The 12,785-nt window shown below is 34.5% G+C and overlaps 1 protein-coding gene across 2 annotated transcripts in view; it reads left to right on the plus strand.

Moving 5' to 3' along the window:
- ADAD1 (adenosine deaminase domain containing 1) overlaps window positions 1–12,785 on the plus strand; it is a 45,629-nt gene that overhangs the window by 11,071 nt on the left and 21,773 nt on the right. Inside the window, exons 5-8 of one of the 2 annotated variants that reach the window (XM_059924251.1) lie at window positions 2,160–2,285; window positions 9,057–9,180; window positions 10,992–11,162; window positions 12,364–12,593. In XM_059924251.1, the coding sequence (XP_059780234.1) occupies window positions 2,160–2,285; window positions 9,057–9,180; window positions 10,992–11,162; window positions 12,364–12,593 (651 nt within the window). The remainder of the gene's footprint in view (window positions 1–2,159; window positions 2,286–9,056; window positions 9,181–10,991; window positions 11,163–12,363; window positions 12,594–12,785) is intronic. The other variant, XM_059924252.1, reaches the window with a different exon arrangement.

Consider the following 12,785-nt stretch of genomic DNA (forward strand, 5'->3'; position numbering starts at 1 on the left):
TTTTTCTGTTCTATATCATTGCACAAAATAATTGCTACCTATATAGGACATGATTAAATAAATTACAGTGCATTCATTCTGTGGAACCATTAAGAAGAAGGAGGGTAGCACTAATATCTACCTCTGAATGATGCCCAAGACCAAGTACAGTAAGTCCCTTACATACAAACGAGTTCCATTCCGAGAGCATGTTTGTAAGTCCAGTTTGTTCATAAGTCCAACAAAGTTAGCCTAGGTACCCAAATAACACAATCCGCTATATAGTACTGTACTGTAATAGGTTTATAATACTTTTCACACAAATAATACATAAAAAACAAACACAAAAAATAAAACATTTTTAATCTTACTATACAGTACCTTGAAAAGTACAGTAGTATCAGCTGCATCACCGCTGCTTTTATACTTGCTTCCAGGCATCCTAGGCTTGAAATAAAGATACTGTACTACTGTATACAGTACTGTACAGTAAAGTACACAAAAGCACAACCACTTGTAGAGGATGCACACATGTGACAATGTACGCCAGACACGTGAACTAACTTACATGATTGGACATGTGAACGCACCTTTGCATCTTTGAAAGTTCACAACTTGAAGGTTCGTATGTAGGGAACTTACAGTAAATGCAAAGTGGATTTTAGCATGCCCCAGTTTTTATTTTTTAAAGTAGTGTATGTTTAGATGTATTTTTTGTTTATCAAAATATCCATACTGGTAATAGTGGTTGCATTTGGAGAGGGAGACTTCTGAATGTACATCTCTTATATTGCTGTTACAGTGGAAAAAAAACGTTTCACTTTATAATATCATCAAATGAATATGCTTCTCCTGTATCATAAGTTTTTGGTAATAAGCTGAGCCAAGTTGTTGAGTGCTTCTCAGTCATATTTTTACCGCATAAACACCAAAAGCTAATTTTTACACCACACGGTAGTTTTACTAAATTAAATGAAATATATGCTAGCATGCAATTATAATAATTTGTACCTTCGCATTGTATGCTTTGTGGTTAGATAAAAGAATATAGCAAGTAGTTCATTCTTCTGATTGTGTTTATGATGTTCTTTAACTCTTTCTTGATGTGACTTTACATGTTTTTGCTAAAGAGCATCAACAGTATTAACAAAGAAAAATTCAAGTTTGACGAATATAAGTAAAAACTTGTAAATGGCCTAGCTGAAATGAGTTGTATTATCTGTGACTACTAACGTTAAATTTTTATCATTTATGTGCCTTTTTAATATAATTATTAAGCAGGTAAAAAGAATTTCTGTGAAAAATATAGTTATACAATTCATATATATGCAAGGTATGAGAGCAAAATTGTTTCATTTACTTTTTTCTTCTGAAGATATAATGGACTGCGAACCACTTGATAGACTACTTAGCAACTATCATGCAACTAACAGGAACTATCAGTGTTTAGTAAACAACTAAACTTTGAGAAATACTATATTACGTGATTCTGCAACCTCTCATTCTCTAGAATAATGATTCTTCCCTGGGGATATACAAGCATACATACACAAAGCAACAGATGGTCAGGGCCCTATCTCAGAACCTCAAGTCTTTCAGTTTTTTTAAAAGGTCCATGGGTGACTTTTGATGTATATTCTTGGTTATAACTGTTCTATGGTAATCCTGATTACTTCAGACTATCTCCTTTCAAAGTTTGGGACTTTTTTTTTAGTGGGAACGTGGAACTATATCAAGAGTCTTAAGTGTTTAGTGCTTTGCAGTGGTTCTCAGTGGGGCAAATACTTAGGAGTATATTTTGATTGTCACAATGATTGGCGAAGACTGCTGGCATTCATTGAGATGTTGCTTGTCAGGCAATGTGGGACAGTCCCATACAACAGAGAATTGTCTTGTGTCCTGTGTGACTTTTGAATGTTTTATCAATTATAAATTAGTAATCCTCTAATATGTAATACTTGTACATCTTTTTACAAGAATCTATCCAAAAAGCTCAATAACTTGTGTTCTTTTAGAATGGAATACTTTAAAATCTCAATCATGACATAAATTATAAATTTGCTTACATATCTCTATAAATTAACTCATTCAGTTGAAAGGTTATAAGAGGAATAATAGAGACCTCTGGGAGAAAGCACAGTGTTCCTCAAATTCATGTTGCATTTGATTTTTTTTTCTAGAAGGGAGACATATTCAGTTCGCAAAGATTTCACAGATTGTTAAAGAAACATTTTATCAACTAATTTCTAATCATTCAGAGTATCTGAAATGTAGCAACTCATTAGCTGCTTTTATAATTGAAAGAGGTAAGTGCAAGTACTTGGGATGTGTTCATTTGTACAAAAACTATTAGGTAACTTAATGATCTGAACTACGCTCTAGTAATATTTTAATTAACTATCTTTGCCCCTGTTGACAGTGGTGCTGCATTTATTTGAAATGGCCTTTTCTAGTAGGTGTGGGTCATTAAACACAAAGATTCTCAAAGGTAGAGATAAAGTATACTGAACAGGAACCAATAGAGAACTGCAGAATGGTAAAATAACCTAATATTTTAATCAGTAACTGTGTTGGAGTCACTACCAGCTTGAAATCTAACCTCATTATAACAAATATTGACAGGGACTCTATAAAAATTAACATATTTTCTTCACTTTCAAAGAATAAAAGATTAAAGTGAAAAATCATGAATCTATGTTTTTTCCTGTGAATATTATGATGTGATTCCAATTACATTTTATCTTTTATTTATCCTGTAATGTTCTAGATTGATCATTCATTAAACACGTTTGAATTTTATATTCATCTCTGAATAAGATATTATAGATGATATAAAAACAACTTGATATTTGGTTCTTATTCTTAAGGATTTTTTGTGACCTAGGTGGGGAGAAGATATATATGATTGTTCAAGGGTCAACTTTAGTTAGAAATCATGGAGCATGATACCTCCATGCTTTCTCATTCTCTCTCAAGATCACTTTGGCTATTTGGGTGTTTTTGTGTTTCCATACAAATTGTACAATTACTTGTTCCAGTTCTGTGAAAAATGCTGTTGATATTTTGATAGGGATTGCATTGAGTCTGTAGATTGCCTTGGGTAGTATGGTCATTTTAAGAATATTACTTCTTCCAGTCCTTGAGCACGGTATATCTTTCCATTTATTTGTTGTCAACTTCAATTCTTTCATTAACGTCTTACAGTTTTCTAAGTATGTCTTTTACTTCCTTGGTTAGATTTATTCCTATGTATTTTATTCTTTCTGATGCAATTTTAAATGGGATTGCTTTTTTAATTTGTCTTTTTGATAGTTCATTATTAGTGTATAGAAATGCAGTAGATTTCTATATATTAATTTTGTATCATGCAACTTTACTGAATTCATTTATTAGTTGTAATAGTTTTTTGGTGGAGTCTTTAAGGATTTCTATATTTAGTATGTCATCTGCAGACAGTGACAGTTTTCCTTCTTCTGATCCAATTTGTTTTCCTTTTATTTCTTTTTCTTGTCTGATTACTGTGGCTAGGGCTTCCAATACTGTGTTGAATAAAAGTAGTGAGGGTGGGTATCCTTATCTTATTCCTTTGATATAAGAAGAAATGCTTTCAGCTTTTCACCATTGAGTATGATGTTGGCTGTGGGTTTGTCATATATGGCCTTTATTATGTTGAGGTATGTTCCGTTGCTACCCACTTTGTTGAGAGTTTATTTTTTTAATCATAAACGGATGTTGAATTTTGCTGAAAGCTTTTTCTGCATCTATTGAGATGATCATATGCTTTTTAATTTTCAGTTTGTTAATGTGGTGTGTCACATTGATTGATTTGTGTATATTAAACCATCCTAGCATCCCCGGAATAAATCCCACTTGATTATGGTGTATGATCCTTCTTTCAATGTATTGTTGAATTTGGTTTGCTAATATTTAGCTGAAGATTTTTTTGCATCTGTGTTTAGGCGTATTTGTCTGTAATTTTCTTTTTCTGTGGTATCTTTGTCTGGTTTTGGTATCAGGGTAATACTGGCCTTATAGAATGAGTTTGGAAGTGACCCTTCCTCTTCAATTTTTTGGAATAGTTTGAGAAGAATAGGTATTAACTCTTCTCTGAATGTTTGGTGGAAGTCACCTGTGAAGCCATCTGGTCCTGGACTTTTGTATGTTGGGAGTTTTTAAATTACTGATTCAATTTCATTACTAGTAATTGGTCTGTTCATATTTTCTGTTTCTTCCTGGTTCAGTCTTGGGAGATTGTATGTTTCTAGGAATTTATCTGTTTCTTGTAGGGTGTTCATTTTATTGGCATATAATTGTTCAGAGTAATCTCTTATGATTCTTGGTATTTCTGTGGTGCCAGTTGTAACTTCCCTTTTTTCATTTCCAGTTTTATTTATGTGGGCCTTCTCTCTTTTTCTTGATGTATCTGGCTAAAGGTTTGTCAATTTTGTTTCTTTTCAGAGAACCAACTCTTAGTTTCATTGATCTTTTCTATTGTTTTTTTTTTTTTAGTCTCTATTTCATTTATTTCTGCTCTGGCCTTTATGATTTCTTTTCTTCTATCTTTAGGTTTTGGTTATATCTATTTTTCTTGTTCTTTTAGGTGTAAGGTTAGATGATTTATTTGAGATTTTTCTTGTTTCCTGAAGTAGACTTGTTTTTTTCTAATTTTTTTAGAAGTTTTATAGTTTTATTTTATGTATGTATGTATGTATGGCTGCATTGGGTCTTTGTTGCTGCACTCCAGCCCTCTCTAGTTGCGTCGAGTGGGGGCTACTCTTCATTGCAGTGTGTGGGCTTCTCATTGCAGTGGCTTCTCTTGTTGCGGAGCATGGGCTTTAGGTGTGCGGGCTTCAGTAGTTGTGGCACACAGGCTCAGTGGTTCTGGCTCACGGGCTCTAGAGTTCAGGCTCAGTAGTTGTGGCACACAGGCTTAGTTGCTCTATGGCATGTGGGATCTTCCCAGACCAGGGCTCAAACCAGTGTCCCCTGCATTGGCAGGTGGATTCTAAACCACTGCACCACCAGGGAAGCCCTGAAGTAGACTTGCTTTAATTTCCTTCTTACATCTGCTTTTGCTATATCCCATAGGTTTTGGGTCGTTGTGCTTGCAGTTTCATTTGTGTCCAGGTATTTTTTTATTTCCTTTTTGATATCCTCAGTGATCCATTGATTGTTTAGTAGCATGTTGTTTAGACTCTACCTGTTTGTGTTTTTTTGTGCTTTTTTTTCTTGTGATTGATTTCCACTTTCATAGCGTTGTGGTCGGAAAAGATGCCTTATATGATTTCAGTATTCTTAAATTTACTGAGACTTATTTTGTGGCATAACATGTGATCTGTCCTGGAGAATGTTCCACGTGCACTTGAAAAGAATGTGTATTCTGCTCTTTTGGATGAAATGTTCCATATATGTTTAATTCCATCTGGTCTGATGTGTCATCCAAAACCGACGTTTTCTAATTGATTATGTGTCTGGATGGTCTGGCCATTGATGTAAGTGGGGTGTAGTCCCCTACTATTACTGTATTATTGTCAATTTCTCCTGTTACGTTTATTAATATTTGCTTTATATATCTAGGTCCTCCTATGTTGAGTGCTTTACATTTACAATTGTTATATATACTTTTAGGATTGATCCCTTTATCATTGTGTAGTGTCCTCTTTTGTCTTTTTACTGTCTTTATTTTAAAGTCTGTTTTGTCTGATAATAAGTATTGCTATTCCAGCTTTCTTTTCATTCTGTTTGCATGGAATACCTTTGTCCCCTTCACTTTCAATCTGTGTGTGTCTTTAGATCTGAAGTGAGTCTCTTGTAGGCAGTATGTATGTGGATCTTGTTTTCTTATTCAGCCACTTTATGTCTTTTGATTGGAGCTTTTAGTTCATTTACATTTAAAGTAATTATTGATAGATATATACTTATTACCATTTTGTTAATTACCATTTTGTTAACTTGTTTTCAGGTTATTTTTGTAGTTCTTTTTTGTCCCTTTCTTCTTTTGCTCTCTTCCCTTGTGATTTGATGACTGTCTTTAGCGGTTGTGTTTGGATTCCTTTCCCTCTTTTGTGTGTGCATCTGTATTACAGGTTTTTCGTTTATGTCTACCATGAGGTACATATATATATATATATATGAGTGATTATTTTAAGTTGATGATCTTTCAAGTTCATATGCATTCTTATCACCCTGTATTTTTACTCCCCCCAAAGGTTAATGTATTTTACATCTTTTTGGCGTGTGTATCCCTTAACTACTTGTTGTGGCTATAGATGATTTTACTGCTTTTGTTTTTTAACCTTCCTACTAATTTTATAAGTGGCTGATCTATCAACTTCACTGTATGTTTGCCTTTACCAGTGAACTTTTTCCTTTCGTAATTTTCATATTGCTAATTGTGATCTTTTCTGTTTAGAGCAGTCCCTTTAACATTTCTTGTAAAGCTGATTTTGTGGTGCTGAACTGTTTTCGCTTTTGCTTATCTGTAAAATCTTTGCTTTCCTTCAAATCTAAATGATAACCTGGTCAGGTAGAGTATCCTCTACTGTAGGTTTTTTCCTTTCATTGTAGGTTTTTTTCCTTTCATTGCTTTGAATATATTGTGCCACTCCCTTCTGGCCTGCAAAGTTTCTGCTGAACAGTCAGCTCAAAGTCTTATAGGAGTTCCCTTGTATGTAACTAGTTGCCTTTCTCTTTCTGCTATTCTCTTCCTTTATCTTTAATATTTGCCTTTTTAATTATAATGTGTCTTGGTTTGAACCTCTTTCAGTTCATCTTTTTGGGACTGTATGACTCCTGGACCTGGATTCTATTTTCTTCCCCAGGTTAGAGAAGTTTTTAGCTACTATTTCTTCAAATAAGATCTCTGCCCCTTTCTGTCTCTCTTCTCCTTCTGGGACCCCTATAATGCACATGTTAGTATGCTTGGTATTGTTTCAGAGGTGTCTTACACTATCCTCATTTTTTAAATTCTTTTTTTTTTTCTCTTTAGCTTAGGTGATTTCCACCACTCTGTCTTCCAGATCACTGATTCATTCCTCTGTACTAGCTAATCTACTGTTGACTTTTTTAGTGTATTTTTAATTTTAGTTATTGAATTCCTCAGCTCTGTTTGGTGGTTCTTTATATTTTCTACCTCTGTGTTCATCCATTCTTCTCCTGTTTTCAGTGAACATCTTTATGATCATTATCTTGAACTCTTTAATTAAATAGATTGCATATCTCCACTTCATTTATTTCTTTTTGTGAGGTTATATCTTATTCCTTCATTTGGAACATAATTCTCTGTCTCTTCGTATTGCCCAGTTCTCTATGTGTTTATTTCTATGTGTTAGGTAGTTCAGTTACATTTCCCCCTCTTGGAGAAGTAGCCTTTTGTAGGAAACATCCTATGGGGCCCAGCAACACATTCTTCTCTGGTCACCAGGGCTGTATACTCTAGAGGTGCCCTCTATTTGGAATGTGTGTGCCCTTCTGTTGTGGTGGGGCCTACTACTCTGGGCATGCGGATAGGCAGGGCTGGCCCCTGACCCAGTTGGCTGTAAGACCAGACCCTGTGTGGTGGCTGTGAGCCCAGTGGAGGACAGGGTAGGCTTCCCTGCCATTTCCTCTTACATCTTCGTGTATTTCTTCTTTTGGTTATTCCCTCTTTTTCCTACATTATCAAACTCTAGTATCTTCCTGAAACATTGCAGTTTGAGTTACAGAGAAAGAAGCTGAGCTCTTGGCTACACTACTGCCCGTTATAACTCAGAACATACATCACCATTCCAGAACTTACACTGACACTATATGATTCCCTTATATCACCCCATCCCCCACGCCCATACTAGAACTTTTTGGCCAACCCAATACATTAGAGATAATAGAACATTTTTACTTTTCTCATCTAATCCTACTCCTCCAGCTTCCTTTATCTCAGTAAATGGCATCCATCCACATGCTAAAAATCTAAGTCATCCATTATTTATCCCTTCCCCTAACAACTTACAATTTATCTTCAAGTCCTGTTTATTATATCCTCAAACTCTATCTCAGATCTGATCTTTTTTTTTTTTTTTTTCATTTAACCTCCATCATTTGAGTCTTAAGTCATTATCTCTGACCTGGACTACTGTAACAGACCCCCTAATTCAGCTTCTTGGACATTACTGGAATATCCTTTACCCTGCTCCTTATGCTGCTCACTCCTCATAATGAAACTTAAATTTCAGTTTCATAAGGAGGGATTCTGCAACTGGACTTCATGAGGTAATCTTTCCTCCTAATATTCTTTAAATGAGTCGTGTATCTGTTTCCTTCAAAGCTGTTATTACAATTTGTGGTTTTAGTCTTTTTCTTCTCTCCTATTAGAAGCTTCATGAAGGTCTGTCTTGTTCAGTGTTTTATTCCTAGCATCTATTTCACTGCCTAGTATTTGGTAGGACCGCAACAATTTTTGTGGAATTAATGGAAGTCCTTTCTTAGGTAGTTGCTAATGTGGAACTGAACTTTGAAAGACTAAGACTAGAGATTTTCTGAAATCGACACAAAGGTAAAATAGCGTGAGATAGGTATTCAGAGAAGAATATTTAGAGAAAAAAGAACAACGATCTAGCGACTAGGGTATAGAAAGACCACACAGTTAGGAGGTGAAAGGAAAAAACTATCTTCTGAGCATAGAGTTTCAAAGAAATCTCAAATGGGGTACAGCAAAAAATGATTCTATTGATTGTAGGAGAAATGTAGACAAAGTATAATATAAAAATCTGCCTTTTAAGTTGAGATATTATTGAAGTATTTTTTAAATTTTGCTTCTTAGAAGACTCTCAAACTCTTATTTGAAATTGTAGAATTACTTTTCCAACTTTTTGGTCAATATATTTTACTAACTTTAAAATAGTAAGGTAGACTTCTTCATTGAACTACTGGTATAATTAATTCATTTAACCTACTCTCTTTTTGTACCAGGCATTTACTAGATGCTCAAATAAAAGTTTGTTGAATATAAATGGGAAAAAAAATGGTAAGAAAGAGGTGGAGGTTGAACATAGGGAAGAGGAAGGTAAAAATAACCTGCTACTGTTAACCTTTTCTTTCAGCTGGACAGCACGAAGTTGTAGCTATAGGCACAGGTGAATACAATTATAGTCAGTGCATTAAGCCAAATGGAAGAGTGTTGCACGATACTCACGCTGTTGTTACGGCAAGGAGATCTCTCCTTAGGTAAGGTAACAAATATATTTAATTAAATATATTAAATATATATAAATATATCTGTTAATATTTAACAAATATATTTAATGCCATCAAATATTAATGCACTTAGCCAAAAGCAATCACATATATATGTCTTTATTTACAAATGGAATTTTACTCATCATTGAGCCAAGGGTATGGCAGTCTCTTACTTATCCAAGCCATCTGATATTTTCATGTCACTTTTGGAAACCTTATAGTAATTTCAGTGTCTAGCCTATGAATTTTAGTGGCTTCTATTATCAAGACCTTATGAACTCAGTTTTAAGAGTCATACAACCTTTTTTTAAGATAAAAATACTGTTTTTATTACTGGTAAAAGTAATTAGAGAGTATAGCTTTAGATCTGGACCAAGTATGCTTGGTAATATTTCACCCCTGAATTAGCCATACTTATCCAAAGGCAGAAATCAATGAGTTTCCACTCATGAGGTCTGGACAAAGTTTACCATATAGCAGAGTGTCGATAAAGTATTTTTTAGGCTGGCAGATATCAGAGAGAAAGAGAGAAAGGGGCTGAAGTGAGGATGCCTAGTTTCTTTTTCCAAACTTATCAGTCACTCTGCTCCTTATAAGAGGCATAAGTAGCAGATAGTAGAGAAATAAACCAAGAATGTTACTCTTTGGAATTCCTTTTCTGTAAAAACATGAAAAGTGGGAAATGAGCATTACCTCCTGCAGTATTTACCAGCTTTTGTTCTCTTAAGTCATTAAGTTTTACTTTTTATAAAACATTTTTAATCAAATTTTTCAAACAAAAGTGAGAATCATAATTAATTCCATCATTAAGTTGTCAGCATTCTGATACCAATACCCAATGATCATATCCAATTATTAGCATATCCAGTTATTAGGATTCTGTTGTTCTTATTTAATTTATGCACCCTCACTTTTTGCTGGTGGTGTTTTTTTGCTGGAGTATTTTAAAACAAATTTAGACATATTATTTTATCTGAAAAACTTAAGTATATATCTCTAATAATAAGAAAAGAATCCTGTAATCTTAAAAGGAAAGCTTTTGGGAAGTCCGTGAAGGTAATGCAACTCATTGTCCTCCCATCCCCCTTGGTGCTTAGTGAATTATTTGACCCCTTTAAAACTACCTCTTTTGTGTTTATTTCTTGTCATGCTTGGTTGGCACTGTCATTTATACTGGTGCTTAATATTTTATTATATATTTCTGATGATAGGATTAAAATCATGGTTCTTTAAATAAGCAAAATAGTATTTGTCCTCTGATTTGATTAGTAATTGTCTTTCAGGAAATCTATTTCACTTCTTAATTTAACTTACAGGCTTTGTTATGTTATTCCTACGCTCTTGTGTTTTTGTCTTCAGAACCACTAAGCAGCGGGAACCACAGTTGTTGTTTGTCTGCCTGTTTTGTCATGGAAGGGAAAATAGAAGTAAAGCAGAAAATTGATACTTCACCTAGGAGGCTGGGAGCAGAGCTGTCTAAGAAAGAAGGGAGGAATCAGTAGAGAAATGGGTCTTTTGCAGAAAATGATAGTTGAGTACTTTAATGTGAAATGAGAGTGGAGTGGTAGTCGAGGAATGATGCTTTAAGTCAGGTCACCGGGCAGACTGGGCTCTAACTGAAGACTTCTCAAGGGATTTAATTCTTCATTAAGTAAGGCTAAGATTATTTTACAAGTTCCTATCAATATCAAAACTTTTGACATATAGGGACATTGTTCATAACATGAATATAATGTTTGTTTAAGATACTTCATTTTTAAATTTTCTTACTTGATAAAGTTCTATCTCATTAATTTTAGGTACTTTTATAGACAACTTCTACTCTTCTACAGCAAAAATCCTGCTATGATGGAAAAATCAATATTTTGTACAGAACCAGCTTCTAATCTACTCACTCTCAAGCAGAATATCAACATTTATCTCTATATGAACCAGTTGCCTAAAGGATCAGCCCAGATTAAGTCACAATTGTAAGTATTATGGAAGCTGTTTTTAAAAGCATCTAGGATGGCCATATCATGCATCCTGAATCCATACAACAAAAGAGCAAGTAAATTCATATCTATCCGTATTCTTCCTCCAGCCTTGAGGTTATTTGTAGGCTGCAAGAGACCACAAATTCTTTCTCCTTCCCCTCCACTCAGTCTGATCCATTACTACTACTTAAATACTCCATGTACTTCACCGCTCTCCTTTTGATGCTGTTGAAAATCTTCTATTCCTTTCTAGTTGTAATACTTCATAAACTTTAGCAAGTATGGATTTATACACTCTTCACATACTAACACAAGAGTTAAGGAATGCAGTCTATTCTTCTGGTAAGTCTGTGGCCAAAACTTCATTATCTTGATGAATGGGTAGCATCAGTTAGCATGAAGTTTGAACAACACAGGCAAACACAAAAAGAAAGTAAAATTCACTTCAAGTCCAACCATCTAGAGATAACTGCGGTTTATAGTTTGTTTAAAAGCCTCCCCGTAACACCTTTGAAAACAAGAGTGAGTGTTTCTCTTGAGAGAAACCTCAAGAAAAATAATTTTAGATTTTATTGTTTTAACATATTTTATTGGAGGTGAATCTTGAATATAAATTGTCAGTTTTCTTTTTTTCATTCTCTAATTTTGTAGTGTTTAAAAATTTTCATATGGAGAAAGGAAATAATTCACAAACTATGGCAGGGACAAAAATTAGGTTTTCATTTGATTTTAAGGGACACAAAGAATGGCAATAATATGAAATTTATCCTTGCTGGAAGCTCTAAATATGGTTAATTTCTGTTTGGTTTTAATTTTGTGGAACGAAGTCACTCCATCCTACCTTGCTTTGGGTTTGCATCTATTTCTGTTACTGGAATTAAATGTACACTGGCAAGTTAAATACGTTTGAGGACAGTTCTTAGGTACATGCAGATTTTACTTTGTCGGCTTTGGGGTTTTTTGTTTTTTTTTTTTTAACATCTTTATTGGTGTATAATTGCTTTACAATGGTGTGTTAGTTTCTGCTTCGTAACAAAGTGAATCAGTTATACATATACGTATATCCCCATATCTCCTCCCTCTTGCGTCTCCCTCCCACCCTCCCTATCCCACCCCTCTAGGTGGCCGCATAGCACAGGGAGATGAGCTCAGGGCTTTGGTTTTTAAAGGAAGAATCTTTCTTTTCTTTCTCTAGGCGTCTTAATCCACATTCTGTGTCTGCATTTGAAGCCAATGAAGAGCTGAGTCTCCATGTGGCTGTTGAAGGCAAAATTCATCTGACTGTCTACTGCCCTGCAGATGTTGTTAATAGAGTAAGCAGCATGGCCTCAAGTGACAAACTGACGAGATGGGGAGTGCTTGGTGTACAGGGAGCATTGCTGAGTCAGTTTATACAGCCAGTTTATATCAACAATATACTTGTTGGTGAGTCGGATTACAGTACCTCTTGGCCTCTTTCACTAAGTCATTTCACTATATTTTATTTACCAGTGTAAAATCAGAATTTGCATGCATGAAGCTTTACTTAAGGTAAAATTCAGATCCACTATTTTGTTGAGGTTTTCATTTCATTGCACGTAGCAGTAGGAATACTAGGTAGCAATAAAAATACTATAA

Source organism: Balaenoptera ricei, chromosome 5 (assembly GCF_028023285.1).
Source record: "Balaenoptera ricei isolate mBalRic1 chromosome 5, mBalRic1.hap2, whole genome shotgun sequence".
In the NCBI taxonomy this organism is placed as follows: Eukaryota; Metazoa; Chordata; class Mammalia; order Artiodactyla; family Balaenopteridae; genus Balaenoptera; species Balaenoptera ricei.